This window comes from Caloenas nicobarica, chromosome 1, assembly GCF_036013445.1.
Source record: "Caloenas nicobarica isolate bCalNic1 chromosome 1, bCalNic1.hap1, whole genome shotgun sequence".
Lineage (NCBI taxonomy): Eukaryota > Metazoa > Chordata > Aves > Columbiformes > Columbidae > Caloenas > Caloenas nicobarica.
The window spans coordinates 157,534,939-157,551,802 of record NC_088245.1 but is presented as its reverse complement, the minus strand read 5'-3'; the positions used below and the strand labels follow the sequence as shown (position 1 = coordinate 157,551,802).

General features: G+C 39.0%; 1 protein-coding gene across 1 annotated transcript; it reads left to right on the top strand.

Moving 5' to 3' along the window:
- The first annotated feature begins 66 nt into the window (after positions 1–66).
- Positions 67–16,231, top strand: LOC135993706 (protein-lysine methyltransferase METTL21E-like). Its single transcript, XM_065643755.1, is given in 5 exon segments — positions 67–136; positions 11,752–11,909; positions 14,432–14,549; positions 15,469–15,525; positions 15,528–16,231. Coding segments are annotated over 5 exon segments (768 nt in total). The 3' UTR covers positions 15,893–16,231.
- Positions 16,232–16,864: the final 633 nt, after the last annotated feature.

Genomic DNA, 16,864 nt, shown 5'->3' with positions numbered 1-16,864 from the left:
AAAAGAAACAAAGTCATTTTATTCAGACAGGCTTGTATTTCTCTGTCCGAGGTTTTGTGGCACAGTATGGATTTGACATCGTCACAACATAATCATCTACAAAATGAACTGATAAGAAAATTTGAAAGACCAGAAGGTAAAATGTTTCTTATTTCACTATATTTTCTTGTTGCACTTAGAAGTATTGTTAAGTATAAGGAACAAAGTGTCTTGCTGACAACGAGCAATCTTCTCATTATTTTTTCTGAAGAATTGTGTTTATGGCATTTGTACAGAAAATGCAACAGATAGCGCTGCTGTGGTATTCTAGCCATGCAGTCGGTATCTGTTTTGCCAGCAGACTCTAGTCCCGACAGTTTCCTACCAGTGCCTGGCATCTTTCCTGCAACTGGTTCCAGGGAATGAAGCTGTGACTATGATCAAGCTATTCAGGAGACGTCTGTTTACAGGGCATCAATTAAGGAGAATTGGTTATTACAAGATTGGTTCCTGTCTAGAGAGCCTCAAACCTAATTTTCAAATAACTTCAGAGGCTGCTGGAAGCTTTTTCTCTTAAGCAAGTTTATGGCTGTGTATCTTTCCAGTTCATAGAATCGTAGAATAGTTTGGGTTGGAAGGGACCTTCAAAGGTCATCCAGTCCAACCCCCCTGCACTGAGCAGGGACATCTTCAACTAGATCAGGTTGCTCAGAGCCCCGTCCAGCCTGGCCTGGAATGTCTCCAGGGATGGGGCATCTACCGCCTCTCTGGGCAACCTGGGCCAGTGTTTCACTCCCCTCATTGTAAAAAATTTCTTCCTCATGTCTGGCCTGAATCTCCCCTCTTTTACTTTAAAACCATTACTCCTTGTCCTGTCACAACAGGCCCTGCTACAAAGTCTGTCCCCATCTTTCTTACAGGCCCCTTTTAAGCACTGAAAGGCTGCAATAAGGTCTCCCCGGAGCCTTCTCTTCTCCAGGCTGAACAACCCAACTCTCTCAGCCTGTCCTCACAGCAGAGCTGTTCCAGCTCTCTGACCATTTCTGTGGCCTCCTCTGGCCCCTCTCCAACAGGTCCATGTCTCTCCTGTGCTGAGGGCTCCAGAGCTGGACACAGGACTCCAGGTGGGGTCTCACCAGAGCAGAGGGGCAGATCCTAAAGCATCAGGAGTAAACTCCTTTTTAGAGATAGACAGGGTTTTAGGTCAAGTGCATATGGTGTTTTGGAATGGGGTCTAGTTACATTCTACATCTGAATGCGAAAGAAGAAGGTGTTTGGTTTGTTTTGGTTTTGTTTGTTTGTTTGCTTTTGTTTTTTGTTTTGTTTCGTTTTCTCCAGAATATTTTTATTTCAATTCTCAGCTGAGTCTTGGCCCATGTAGAGCCAGGCTTTTGGGCTTCTGATTTCATCTGATTTTGCTTTGCTATCTGTTCAGCAAGGCAAGGTGGAGCTTTGGGCATGACTGCAATACTAAAATGAATTATTTGCTTACAGAAACAAATGTTTTTTATGTTTCTTATTTTGATTTCAAATACTTTTTTTTAAAAGTACTCTAAATTGATGACCATCTCTGGAAAACTGATATTGCACCAAGAAGATGACTGATAGGGATTGGTAGAGATTGCTATTCCACAAAGCGCTGTTCAAGTGCCTTGATCTGGAAATTTTCTTTAATGCAATTCCCTTTCCCGTTGTGTAATTCTAACTTGAACAAAGAGCTCAAGTTGATCCTATGCAATGAAACATGATTGTTGAGCAAAGAAATATCTAGAAATATGAATATTAAACATAGAACTACTAGAGACTGAAACACTGATGACTGCCATTATGTATTCTGCAGTACGTGAGGGCCGAGGTGAAGTTGCACAGGCATTTTAATGCTTCTGCAAGCTTTGCTCTCTAACATTGATACTGTCTTCGTGCAGGATTCAAGGTGAGGAGGAGTGAGTCTGCATGTAATTTCTTTAGCTTTTGGATTATGAAAATAAATTGAGTTCTGGAACATCATTTCAATGTATGCAAAATTAGCTGGTAGAGAAGAATCTTTAGATCAAATGCAGAAATATATTTCGCTTAGCTGACAGAGTAACTGTTTTGGTAGCAGTAGCAGGTGGTTCTCTTCCATGTCTAGAAACACCAGTTTAAGAGGATGAAGAGACATGAATGGGAAATGGGATAACTTTACAGTTTCATCAGACACCAGGCTTTGGCATATTAAATTCCATACCAAGTTCTGGAGCTGAAGGGTGCTGAGTCTGCTGCATGGAGACTTACCTGCTGGATCACCCTGAGCCTGTGCCTTCCTTGTTCTCATCCTTTTCCTCTACTGCCTTCCCCGTTCCCATTTCATTAACTTCACTTACCCCATCTCAATCTCTGTTTCTCAGGGTTCTTAGTTCTCAGTTTCCCTGCAAGTTCCAGTCTGAGCTCTTTATATTTGGTGCCTTTCCCCTCTCCTTCTTAATTGGCTTGTTACAAGTTGTCCAGGTTAAAACTCCTTATTCTTGTTCATAACTCCCATTACTACTGGCTCTCAGCTTATAGGTAGGTCCTTATCTGGTCTGATCTTTCCTCTGGTGTCTTTATCCAATCAGTTCTCCATCCCACCTGCATTGTTAGGTGTCTCTTTCCTTTCATGATTTCTCTTCATCATTAGCTTTAACTCTCCTTGGCTAAACTTCTCTGAGATCAGATTCTGCCACTCCCATCTTCATTTCTTGGGATACCAATTACTTTACCACAGCTATACTATTTAAATTCACCCCAGAATAATTTTATCTCTGAGACAAAAGGAGGAGAGCAAGTTTGCAAGGCATACTTGTCCTTGAGACTCCATCGTCTCACTTCACTTGGCCAGGGCTCAGTTTTTAATCCATAAATATCTGAGAAAATGCTGACCTGGTAACCTTCACATATCTCCTGACATTTTAGAAGGAGCACACTCCTTCTGCTCACCCTGCCTGACAGATGTCCTAATTGGTGGCAATTCCTGCCATCATTTCAAGTGTCCGAGTGGAGTCCAGAAAGGTGCCCTAAATGGGACACAGTTGGAATGGAGGCAAGTGAGAAGCAGCCTAATCCTGTAACTTAGAAGTTAAGATATTCAGCTGGGAAGAGGGAGTGACTTAGCGTCTCATTCTGATTTTCTGAGTTACTTCTAGAAACACTTATCTTTTTCACTCCTTTCCTCACTGGCACTTTTCCATTAACTTGAAAGTCTTTTCTATAAAAAAGTGAAAAAAAGTCCTGGGACCAGAGCGTGGAGCCCATGCCTGCCTCTTCAGACCTGAGTGCCCAGTTGAGAGGTGGGCTTTTCTTTGCTTGTTGTCCTTTTAGCACGATTCTTGCAGTCCTGGTTTCCTGATGGCCCACCTCTGGTAGTGATGGATGGAAGCACTTGGTTCTGTAGGGCACCTGGAACATGCCCTTCAGGTGAGCTGTGAATTTCAATCCTTCTGAGGAAGATCCAGCACCCAGTTCCTCCATTTTCTGAGCATGTAAATTGCTGAACCGTTCTTTATATAGTGGACTTCGATATTAATGGTGCTGGTTAAAAAATGAGCCTATTTATACTATATATAAATGACACTTTTGCTATATCTTCCCACCATCTGCTTTCTCTTATTTAATCTTCCTATTTTTGTTTTATTCTCTTAGCTTTGAATTATGCTTCTATCTTAAAAACAAACCAAAACCAACCAAACAAAAAACCCCAAACCAACCAACCAAAACCCCCTCAAACAACAAAAACGAAGCAAACAACTTCTTCCATTAACTCTTATCTCAAAAGTATTAAACTCCCCCCTGCCCACAACTCACAGAAGTCACACCATTAGTTACCTACATGTCTTTTTCTTCACTGCAGGTTTGACTTGAAGTGTCAGAACTCAAATTCTACTCCTTTTAGGCAACAAGCTGTCTCCAAACAAAGAAAAAAAAGACTAAGAGAAGTAGTGTGGAATAAAACTTGATTATAACCCAGTTAAGGAGTAACTAGAGCTAAACTTCGCCTTCATAGCAAATCAGAATAGTCTAAAAATACCTCTTCTCTGCATTTATCTCTTGGCTATCTTATAGTAACTTATCTCTGAGCTCTTTTGTTTGAAAGTGGCAGAATTCAAATACTACACTAAACCTCAGTTGTACAGATCTGAATTAACACGTATTTGTTCCTTTTCTGCACTCCACAACAAGTAGACTCGCTTTTGCTGAAGACATTACTGAACTCAAATGGAAACTTCTTGTGTATGGATACAGCAGAAGTTGGAGGCAACACTCAAACAATCAAAGCATGTATTAACTCTTTAGAGAAGTCTGTAACATATTCTTCCCTCTCAGCTATGTGCCTAGCTTTTCTGTTTTCACATCTTTTCCCTTTGCAGTAGTTGCATTTCAACAATAAATAAAATATTTCTCAACTGCCACATGAGAAAGTTGGTATGTTTGCATGGATTGGTGGTGTTAGGTTGCTTTCAGGTCCTTTCCTCAAAGAAATATTTCAGTAATCCAGAATTATTGGTAGGGGAAAATTGGCAGGCGTTTTGTTGAGTCCCTTCTGTTATGCTGGCTGTGGTATTTGGCATGTTCTGGAATGTCATTACAGGGAAATAAGAGCTTTGAATGGCACAAAGCCCTCTTGACCGGGCGAGGTAAGAGATATGAAAGATTAGACTAGTCAGTGGCTTACAGTGTCTAAATCACTCATCCAGATCCTTCCTACCCATCAGGAAACTGGCTGTCGGTCTTTTCTAATGTATATTAGACCATCTAATTTAAGAACACAGCTTGCTTTTGTAGTCAAAGGGAAACAATTTAGTTATATTTAGAGATGAAATAGCTGCTGAGCCTACACCTGAAGATGTTTTCAATGCCAGACAACCATGACAAAGTAACAAGGGAAGTACTTGACCCATTTGAATTCAGTATGTGTTCACAAGGTAATCTGACTGTGATAGTTCTATTTTCAGCCTTCTAATGGTTTTGTATGACCTGTCACTTGGATGGGGCTGGGATATCAGTGGTGTGAATTCCAAATTGAAAATGCCCCTCTTAAGCCTGGTAAATACATAGACTGGATACTGTGAGCATACACCCCTCTCCTTTTCTCATCTCATGCTCTGAGCTAAGTGCATCTTGTCTCTTGGCGGAGAAGAGGCTGCCCTTGGGTGGCAGTTCTGTATTTCTGCATTTCAAAGTATAAAGTTTCAAGCATTATATAACCTTGATGTCATATCTCAGGTTAATCAATATAATATACCCCATCATTGCCATTGGTTCAGCAGGTTGAGCTTGTAATGAATATACTGGAACGCCTACAGTGAGTTACATGATAGTTTCCCTTTTTGTAGGTAGGGATGAAGTAAGGAAAAATTAATAGTGTAGTTTAGATAAGTACTGGAACAGAGCTTTGCTTTATATTCTTAGGAAGGTGTAGGTTACATATGACTTCTGGAAAGTCAAGGGCGTGATTAGATTTCCCTCCTAACCTCGTCCTTTAAGGTTCCTTAAGCTGTAATGGAACAGAATGAAATAGAAATAGATGGAATGAAATAAAGATACTACAGTGATACCACCTGGAATTTGGGGACTAGTCTGTGATTCAGGATTGTTTATGTTTCCATGGAGCTATCCGTAATGCTTGCAAGACCAGGGCTCTGATACTGAGATGTCAGTAGCTCATAAAAAATTGTGAGACTTCAGAGTCCCTTAGAAATGTGACCTAATGTAGATTTGGGGTAAAGATCTTATGAACCATTGAAAATACCCAGATGGATTCACAAGGCTACCTTTAGAGAATTTCCATCAGTGCAGTAATTAAATTCTTCTCCAGTCATCTCTTACAGGTACAGAGCTAGTTGCAGATCTATTCCACAGAATCACAGAATGGTTGGGGTTGGAAGGGACCTCTCCTTGGAGGTCATCTAGTCCAACCCACCTGCTAAAGCAGGTGCAACTAGAGCACATCCCTTTCTGATCTTTCTGTGGGTGTCTTCCTGACATTGGGATAAATACATAATTATAATGTATATATGTAGAATGTATATTATATCTATTATGCATATGTTATATATATAAAATAAGTCTTGAGTTTTCACTTTGGATGACTCCATTTCCATGCGTCCAAAGTGGGGACGTCTGAAGAGTACTGACTATTATGAATTCTTGGAACTTTGTGCGTTACTTCATCAGTAATATCAGCACAGGTAGTCCTCCTGTGTTCATCAAACTCAGAGAAAATTGCTGAGAAGTCTTAGAGGAACGATGTACATCTTCACAGCTGTTGATACACAGTGCTTAAAATATTTGTAAGTACAAGTCTAAATGGCATATTTAAAATGCAAACTCTACAGGTGAGAGTATACTGCTTTGAAGAAGGGAGAATATGTTGCTGTAACATTGAACTTTGTCAGGTCAAGTTCGTGCTGAAGGCTTGAATTTCATTCTTTTTGCCAGTTGGAGAAGATCCATCAAAGCAGCAGAGATGAAGAAGACAGCTGTGTCTTATTTCCTTGTCACCTTGAGCTGTGACACAATTTGACCTCAAGAGATTAAGTAAGGTCAGGCCAGCACTTGAGACTAATCTGTGCTTTTCCCTCTGTAGGTTATTTTGACAAATCATCATATGAAACTATTATTTCAAAATTAATGCTGTCCTAATCCGTTAGCACAAAGTAATTGGAGGATGTTTTTTTACTCTGTGTGAATGAGTCTTAAAATGGAGATATTGACTGTTAGTATATTCTTCACAGCTTTTATGTGGAAGGGTCATTTTACTTCATTTTTTAGCCACATTTTCATTCAGGTATCTAGACAGTGGAATCTATTTCTTTTTTAATATTATTTTTATTCAGCACCCTTGTCTTTACTGCTTTTCCTGCATTTTAAGTGCTGTTTAACAGTGCCTGTCCCTGTTCCCTTTTTATTCAGTGGAGAATGCACTACTGTAGGCAGTATCATTAGTTATACAGTAAGAGATTTAATATATGCTATCAATCGATGGAAGATACCCAACTGAATTTTAAGGTTACTGTCTCCCGATGGAGCTGTATATTCCCAAGCATGCTTTTATGTGACAATTGGTGTAAAGGGAACAGCTGATCATGTAGCATATTTCCAAACAGAGGTACAATTTCTACTCATTTCAAGCAAAAAGTGTGCGGATAAAGCTAGCCTAAGGTGTGATTCGCTTAATTGTTAAAGGAAAAGATGCTGCTGTTTGCAACTTGTTCCATTCTGACCTGGTCTGTCTCTTGCTTTCCCTTTACCACTTAAGGACTTCTCCAACTCTGTCTCAGCAGAACTCACCTACTTTTGTTTCTTTAGGTTTTGTTCTAATATAAAACTTTTCATTTGACATTTGAACGTGTCAGCAAAATCCTCTGGTTCCTTACACAAGGTTTTGTAGCTTGACATGCATTTCTCTAACTAATCTGTCACTGACTTCACAACTCCAGTTTTCCACATGATATAGTATGTCTCTTTGGAAAACTATATTCTCATTTCAGTTGTAATAATGATGATTGCTTTGTCTGTGAGAATGATGTTTGTGGTGTTTTCTTAATGATGTGGTTGATACAGTGCAAGATGTGTCAGCAGTAGATGACTTTTCTCTCTCAGCCCCGAAATTAACTTAAAATCAAGGGATTTCAAAGAACATGCTCCAAAGACATTAGACTTTTATGAAAAACAACACCTCAAATATTTCAAAGAATGCTGTAAGAAATTAATATAGTGGGCAGAAAGTTTTAAGAAACTTAAAGACGCTCAAATTCTGTTTCAAGAACAACTTGAGGCATCTATAGATGAGAACTTTGTGAACCCAAGTTCAAGGCCAAAGAAGAGCTGTCTGTTTCACTAAGAAAAATTACCTCAGTTTCTATATGTTACCTGAACAGCATGAGACTATCTCATCTTAATGTAAATAAAGTTCTAGCACCTGAAACTCCAGTGGTTTCTGTGTATACCTGCTCATGCAAAGAGATGAATAGACTGAAGAAAGTCATTCCATGCCTCTCCAAATCATGCAAGAGGAGTGAGGGCAAGCCTACCAGTTTGAACCCAGGCAAATGAAAAAGGGAGGAACCAAACCAGTTCTAGCAGACTTTCAAGTTCTGACAGTTTAGTATGGGTGATCGAGTAGTATTGCTGGAAATCACAGAGTCACAGAATGGTTAGGTTTGGAAGGGACCTCTGGAGATCATCTAGTCCAACCCACCTGCTAAAGCAGGTTCACCCAGAGCAGATCACACAGGAATGTGTCCAGGCTTGAATGTCTCCAGAGAAGGAGACTCCACAACCTCTCTGGGCAGCCTGTTCCAGTGCTCTGGCACCCTCGAAGTAAAGAAGTTTCTCCCCATGTTTAGATGGAACCTCCTGTGCTTCAGCCTGTGCCCATTGCCCCTCATCCTATCGTTGGGCACCACTGAAAGGAGTCTGGTCCCATCCTCTTGACAACCACCCTTGAGATATTTATAAACATTGATGAGATCTCCTCTCAGCTTTCTCTTCTCCAGGCTGAACAGACCCAGCTCTCTCAGTCTCTCTTCATAGGAAAGGTGCTCTAGGCCCCTAATCATCTTTGCAGCCCGCCGCTGGACTCCCTCCAGAAATTCCTCATCCTTCTTAAACTGGGGAGCCCAGAACTGGATACAGTTCTCCAGATGTGGCCTCACCAGGGCAGAGCAGAGGGCGATGAGAACCATTATGTGCTTGCATTCTTAGGAGAATTGAAAGCCAGGTCAGTCAGGTCACCTCTTCTCTTGTCTGACTCTATTCTACTGATGAATCAGCTCTTGTTTTCTTAAAATATCATTAAAATCCATTCATTGAGCCATAATTTCAACAATTTTTCTTCCTGAACAAGAGAATACGGACTAACAGAGAGATAAACACTCCCAGGAGAGTAACTTCCTATCAGCTTTTTACATCTATTATCAAGAAACTAGTTTGATCAAAGTACCAGTAGAACTTTCTTAATGTTTGTAGATATTAAAAGACTTAATCTCACTTACGTTTTCCTTACTCTGATAACAATTTTCTTGTTGCTTGAAAGATTTCCCACTACTTTGTTATTTTTGTGTTCTGACTGCTCTGCAGGCAGTTACAGAAAAATTAACTCCTTTCCTTTTGTGCAGTCCCACAAAGAGTTCAGTTATTCTGAAAGATATAAAGCGGAAAATAAGAGTGCCTTTTGCAGTATGAAAACTTGTAGGTAAGTAAGCAGGTCTGACTAAAAGTCTGTACTCCTTATTTTGTCGGTACTTTTCATAGAATCCTTAGCATCCTGGTCCTGATAAAATTTCTCATTAGAATTTTGAAGCCTGTCTACCACACGATGTCTCTGATGAAACAAATACTCTTTCTGATTCTCCACAATAGTAAGATCTTCCTAAGAGGAAGACAAAAATATATAAAAATTATGTGAACGTCTCCAGATGACCCACTTGGGGGATTACCAAACGGATAAGATTGACAAAGATTTAAGTGGTGTTTTTAATCATCAGATTTTGGATTTTTCTTTCAGGGGTGTGGACAGTTTAGCTCAGGTAGGGAGCAGTGGTCTGAAAACTCTGTTAGTGTAGGTGCTCTGCAAGGCTTAAGTAGAAATATTGCTGATAATGTAGGAAATAGGTGGGAAATGTTTATTGAGCACTAGAGGGGTAGCTGTAATACTGCTGAAGTTTTATAGATCTTCTGGCAGAAACTTTATATGTTAGGACTTAATAAGTTATGGCTTCTCAGCAAAACTGGATCCAAAACAGATGTCAAGGGAGGAAGAATCAAGAAAAATGGTTGTAATTGGGAGGTAATAGAAGGAATAACTTTTTACTTCCACGGCTAGTACTGATCACAGAACAAGACCACTGCTCTAAGCAATCAGAAAAGATTAAAAGCAGGCAATATCTGGTGTGCCTGGAAACAGGATGATTCATTAAGTACGCTTATGATATGTGTAATAAGATAGCTCCATATTAATTCTTTCATAAGAAGAGATTAATTTTGCCCCAGAGTAACATTTCTCTGACACTTAACTCATGTTTGTGCAGAGTTCCCTGCTAGCAGACACAATGACACGTGTTTTCTCTCAACATTAGAGACTTGCAGAAGCCTTGCCACATGCTACTTATTTTCTAATGTCTTAAAATGTAGTTTCAATTACCTTTATAAAATTATACTGTTTATATTTTTTCCAGTAGTATATGCATTATGCTCTTTTTAATTTTGCTATGTCCCATGATTAGGGTTCCACCACCCAATAAATTCTTTGAGTAACGTGGGTTGGTTAGTTAGTTAGTTTGTTTTTTAAATTTCAGATTATGTCTTAGCATCAACATACTAGGATTGAACTTGAACATTTTTGCCTTTTCATCCTTGTTTGTCGCTATTCTCTAGTTTCCTCTCATGCTTAGAGTAAGTTGAGTAACAAACAGCACTGGCTTATAAGCCTGAACATCTTCCTGATGTGTTTTTGTTTGGTATCATCACTTTCTTTGTTCACCCCTTCTTTTGTTCCTTCTGTCACAAGGAAGGGAGAGAGACTTTGTGAATAGGTTACGGCAATAAAAATACTGAGGCATATGGCAGACTGAATGTAACACTTGAGGCCATCATGTCCTGTGACTGCAGTGACTTGAAGGGGGAAAAATTGTGAAGAATCTTCCGTAGAACAATGTGTATTATGCTGATGAAAATATAAATGTTTTCATCTTTAATAGTCGTTGGGCCTGCAATTTCTGTGCAGATACTGATCTTGATGTCTGTGATTTCGATTGTAACTGCAGGCTTAATACAGAAACTCTACTTTGGACAAGATGGTAACCCAGTTATCTAAATCTCTAGCTCACTGTCCAGGAGGTGTAGCTTGTAAACATGTTTTGCTTTAGTGATTTTGCCAAGAGATCATAGCTGGCTGTGAAAGTAAATTTCCTGTGAAAACTTGGAATGATTCTAGGCTTTGCTAAGAAAATGCTCTGGACAGCTTAATTTTTTTGTTTTTTTTTTTTTTTTTTTTTTTGTAACGTTGTAGTGCAGCTTTGTGTGATGATGGCAAAAACTGAAGCTGGCTTGGTATTCAGTTAAAAAAGAATGAATCCTCTCTTGTTGGAAGAGTTATCCGGATGATGTTAGCTATCATAAATATCCTTCATTTAGCAACAGGGATGGCATTCAGGATATCAAGCCAACTGGAAAGAATCCCTCTGACAGGGCTCTGTTGGGGTGGGCAGATAAGCTTTCCTGACAACACTAGTGTTTTTGCTCCTGTCTGTCATAATTTGGGTTGCTAGGATCTGTTTCACAAGATTTGTGACAGACTTAAAAATAATAATGTGGCTCCTTTTGTTTACTGTCAAAAAGAACTGTAATGTGGGGAAAGTGAACAGTAAAAGGATATGGAAAATAATAAAAAATCTGGGCATGTAAGACTGTGAGTGTCTATACTAGGGCAGCTGTTCTCGAAGGGAAAAAGAAGTTAAGAAATTTCCTTTGGATTGCTGAAATGGAAAAAAATATACGGTAACATTCCCCTTCTTTGCTTTTTATGAACTTGGCTTCTTCAGCAAAACAGGAAAGAAATTATTTAGTCATGAACTGAAAACCTCAGTTAGAATTCAGGAGATTTCCCATGAGTCAAGCTAACCATTAATGGTGAAATGTATTTTTATTCATAGATGTAGTTCATATTCTTGCTTCCAAATCAGCTTTTCAATACAAATTTGTAGTTTCATTATCCGTCCACTCAGCTTGTTTGACCTTTTATATTTTTGCTTCCAGGGGAAAAAGAAGATGAACAGATAGTTGCAGAAATCATGAGAAGACGTTTTTTTCCTGCTTTTCTAACTTATAAGGCCTGGGAAGGCTTTCACTTCGCTGGCCATGAGATAAGAATTACAGAAGCCACTGATTGTTACGGAGCAGTCGTCTGGCCATCGGTACAATATTTATGCAGTATTGTTATAGTTCAGTTTTGGAGTCTTCTAGCACTTCTAATTTGTTTTGTGTGATAAATATGCTTTGTTGTATGTCATACCCAAGGAAAACATTCTGTGCTTCTCTGTCTCTGTTCTGTAAATCCCAAACATGAATTTAGCCTGGTTTTATATTGCTTCCTGATTCTCAGAGCTCAAATGGTAATTCTTGTTTGTGACCCTATCGCACAAGATGTTTGATCTCGTGTCCCCTCCGCACCTACCAGTAACTTTTGATCCTATTGGCCAAGCATATTTTGAAGGAAATATGGCAGTCTTATGATGATCACATTTCTGTACATTTTATAAATACAGATGGCTGTATAGCAGGCAGAACCAGGCTGCAGAAACAGCTGTGATATGAGCTCACAAAGTATTAGCACTCATAGAAGCTACTCGACCTACTCATGTGAGAAACAAATTTACTTGTAAATATGCAGAAGTGGGAAAAGCTTAAGCTGGAGCTTCTGGTTTCTTAAGCAGCCAGAAATCTAGTGGGAGAAAACCCTTGTTCTTGGCTCTTGATATAAGAATCATCAACATGCCCACCAAACGAAGAGCCTTCTTCAAGGTTTTGAATCTGTGCAATGCAGCTGACTGTTTTGAAATAGTTCAGAGATAAAGAAACCACTGTGGTCTGGGAGGTGCCACAACGCACCATTGACACTTGATACATTCAGAGAACATCCCTGCAACAGAATCGTCTCCAGGGCTCGTGTAAGAGGGAGAGGACTAAAACCCAGGAGGCTTCATTTCTGTCCCAGTGGTATCAACCTCCTAGGATTGTACTATTTTTAAGAAGTACAGCCCTAGTTCAGCTGAGTTAGCATACTCTGCCGTATTGAACTCAAAACAATTTTGCTTGTCTTAGCAGACCTGGACAAGTCATTTCTACTATATCTCTTAGTGGCCTCAGTGCATGTCTTCAAAGAAAGGTTGGCTGACAGCCAATTATTTTCAAAAAATCATGGACTGTACTGACAAGCTCTTTTTTTTTTTTTTTTTTCCTGGAAGGGTTTAGCCAGTTTTGCTGTGGAAGGCAGGCAACCTTTCTGTCTATGTCTCTTCATGTTCTGCCTTCCTGTTTCATCCAGCAGTATTCAAACTCTTCTGAAAAATATCAGTAAAATTTATCAAAAGGGTAGACACTTTATTTTCCCTAAAGTTTCTGCATGTTTAATGGAAAGGAAGTCAGATTTCAAAGTTTACCTAATTTAACCTACAGAAATTTTGATTCTGCCATCCAGTTTCTACAACAGAATATGGCAAAACACTGAGGGAAGAAATTATAGGGATATATGGAACTAACAGGAAATCTTATTATAATGTGTTTTTAAATGTCAGTCAAACATCAGACACAATCTTTAGGAACCTGGCTTTAATTAGTCTTGGTGCTCACAGACTTATTTCTATATCAAAGCTTTGTTGATTATGAGATATACATACGTTTGCATAAAAGACCCTACTCTTTTTGCTCTGATTTAAAAAGTAGAAAGCAGAAACTTTGCTTGAATTTCTAGCACGTTAACATTGGGTCAACAGTCCTCCTGTTCCTTTCCCTCTACTTCTTAATTGATTAAAAGCAAAACTAAGAACATAATTTTGTTGCACCAGACTAAGGCACTAATTGTCTCTCCAAACGGTCATCTGTATTGCTAGAAGATGTGGCGACCATCATATGTATTTGTCAGTGGAGAATATAGAATTATCAAAGTCTGGGGAAAAAATGTGAGAGACAAGCTGGAAACTATCTTTGCCAGGGAAATAAAATTAGCAATTTCTATTTCAACAGTGAACTAAAACTTACTGGTCAGTATGAGACAGGGCAGAAAAACTGAAGAAGCTTCTTAATTACAGTTTATATAAGGAGATATATATATATATATATATATATATATATATATATAAAAAAGGAGTCTGTTGTAGAGGGCTCTTTGTGACTTTGTTTGCTAAGCTTAACAAACTGAACTGGAAGAAAAAGCGTTAATATATTGGTCCATTTTGAATCATTATGGTAATTAATTATTGTTAGAAATAATTAACTATTGGGAGAGCTTAACAAGGGTTGTTGTGGATTTTCTCTCACAAGTAGACCTTCTATCAATAAGTCTTTGTGAAGGACACATTTTAACTCAACCAGAAGTAAGTGCAGTAATAAGCAGGAATTGCTGACTGGAATTTCATAGCTCATGTTCTGCACCGTGACAGATTAGATAATTGCAGTTGTTCCTTCTGGCTGTGATGCTTTGCAAGTCTATATTGAGGCTTGTTGTGGCATTTATTTTGCCAGCCTATAGAGCTCAAAGATCGTAGTGAACTGTGATCCTATAGGGACGGCATTTGAATGAATATTGCTCATTTGAACAGATGTGAATTTTTGAACAGACAAGAATTTTTTTGCATGCTTTTCAATGACAATGCATATTTAGCGAAGGGATTTATTTCATTTATTTGTTCAGTATGTTCATGGGTTCCCTCCCCTACAGGCTCTTGTTCTGTGTTATTTTTTGGAAACTAATTCTAAACAATACAATTTGGTTGACAAAAATGTGATTGAAATTGGAGCTGGAACTGGGTTGGTCTCCATAGTAGCCAGTTTACTGGGTGAGTACATGCCATTGCTCTTATGCTCTTGGACCCATCTCTCAGATGAATGCTGGAGGACAAAGAAAGTTGCTCAGTTCTTCTAAAAGACTATTGTTTGAAAGCTTCCATAGCAAGAAAAAGTAAATTCCAAAGGTCTAGTTTGGAAACCTGTTCCATTATTTTTTTTTCTGTAAAGCTGTGAGGTTATCGATGCAATAAAGGACGTCCCAGTACACGATGTTGTCATTAACAGTGTTAAATAGGGGACCAAAATAAGAAACTAATGGCCTCACAGGATATTAATGGAAACCAGGTGAAGGCAGATGTAGGTATGACCAATCCATCACCTTCCACTGACCAAACAGCTCTTGGCTGCCAGGTTACTTTCTTTCCCTTTGTGTTCCTCATTTTCTTTCAGTAACTGATGAGCAACTTGATTTTTTCTGCTACAGACACTGTTGTGTTTTCTCTCAAGGTAACCTATTTTTCCTCAAGAATAACCCAGATTGGCGACTTCTGCATTTTAACAGAATTTTAGCTTTCTGTAGTCTGAGAAAGCTTTTTGCTATGTGAACAGGAAAGAATCTGAGGCAAAGCTTAATCCTTATGCTGACTTCTTGGAGTCAGTAACTGGTATTCTTCAATCCCTAGTTGCTCACTGTACTTTTAACCAATATGATATCAAGATGCAGTAAACATCTGATTTCTCCCTACCCATCCCCAGCTGTAGATGTCGATCTGTAGATTAGAACCACTTGAAACCAAATATTTATTTTGAGCACAATGGGTAAGTTATTGGGAACATTTATGTTGTTCTGTTTCCTCTCAATTAGAGCTATCTGGTAAAATCAGGTCCTTGTGCATTGGCTTTTGTGAATGGGCTTTTACTCAAGTCTTGAAGTATATTCAAGGATTGTTTGTTTTCTTCCTGTCACAGGTGCACTTGTGACTGCCACTGATTTGCCAGAACTGCTGGGAAACCTTCAGCACAACGTCTCCAAAATACAAAGCTGAAGTGCAAGCACAAGCCTCGTGTTAAGGAATTGTCTTGGGGAATTGATCTGGAAAAGAACTTTCCTAGGTCTTCCTGTCACTTTGACTACATTATGGCTGCTGATGTAGTTTACAACCATCCCTTCCTGGATGAACTCCTCTTGACTTTTGATCACCTGTGCAAGAATGACACTGTTATTCTGTGGGCCATGAAATTTAGGTTGGATGAAGAGAACCAATTTGTGGGCAGATTTCAGACACTGTTTGACTTAGAGGTGATTTCTAATTTCCCCAGTTTGAACATAACCTTGTATAAGGCTATGAGGAAAGGTGGGATGAAAGGCAGACCTTCCAAACTGACAGTCTGAAAGAGAGATAAAGGGAGGTGACAGTTTCAGGTCTTCTGCAGCTTGCTCGTTTTAATAATTTCCATGTTAGTAGTTGCTAACACCTGCTCGAATGACATTTTTCAAGACAGCTAAAACAAAACATCAGATTCCTAGTAAATCCCTAACAAATTCCTAAATTCAATTTGCCAAAAGTTTTATACACAGAAGAAATGTATCTTAGACATTTTCTTGACTTTTATGTGCTATGCTGACAACGCCAATAACTTTCACAAGTCTTACCATTATTGTTATGGGTTGTATAATGAATATTTCCAATAGCTTTCAATTGCAGCTTTGAATGGTGTCTTATAAGATCAACCAATCATTTAAAACTATGATAAATCTTCATGTGATAAATCTTTGTATTTAAAACCTGTGATGTTAAATCTGATCTTTCGCCATTCTCACTATCGTGTAAATCCTTTGAGTAGCCTTTAGAGGACATTAAATTAGCTGAAAAAACCCACGTGGGAAATATATTGTCATAATAAAGGCACAGAATATATTAGTTAGCCTTTGATTTAATGATGTTTTCTTCCCCTTCCATTTTTTATTTAGATTCAGGGATTCTTCAACAGACAGCTGCACATGTGAGGCAAGAGGGAGTTAAATGCTTTGTTGCTTGAACAAAGCTCTTGGATGAGAAGGGTACAGCATATCACCGGCTGTCCTTTGCAAAGACCTTAAATTCTTGGAGGACTGTTCCTCCAAAAATAGATGTGTATCTGGACCTCAGGGAACAACAATGGAAAAATGACAGTGGCCATCAAGAAAGCAGTTTTGCACGGCCAGCTGATGGTGACTAGGGGTAGAAAACTAAACCAGCCTGACATGGTGTGGCTGAGAAATGGGCAGGTTTAGATATTTTTTTTGTTTTTGTAATTTGGGCAACCAAAATACTTTTCTCCCAGCTGCTCAGTACTGCATGTTCCTGTTTTCCATGGTCAGATT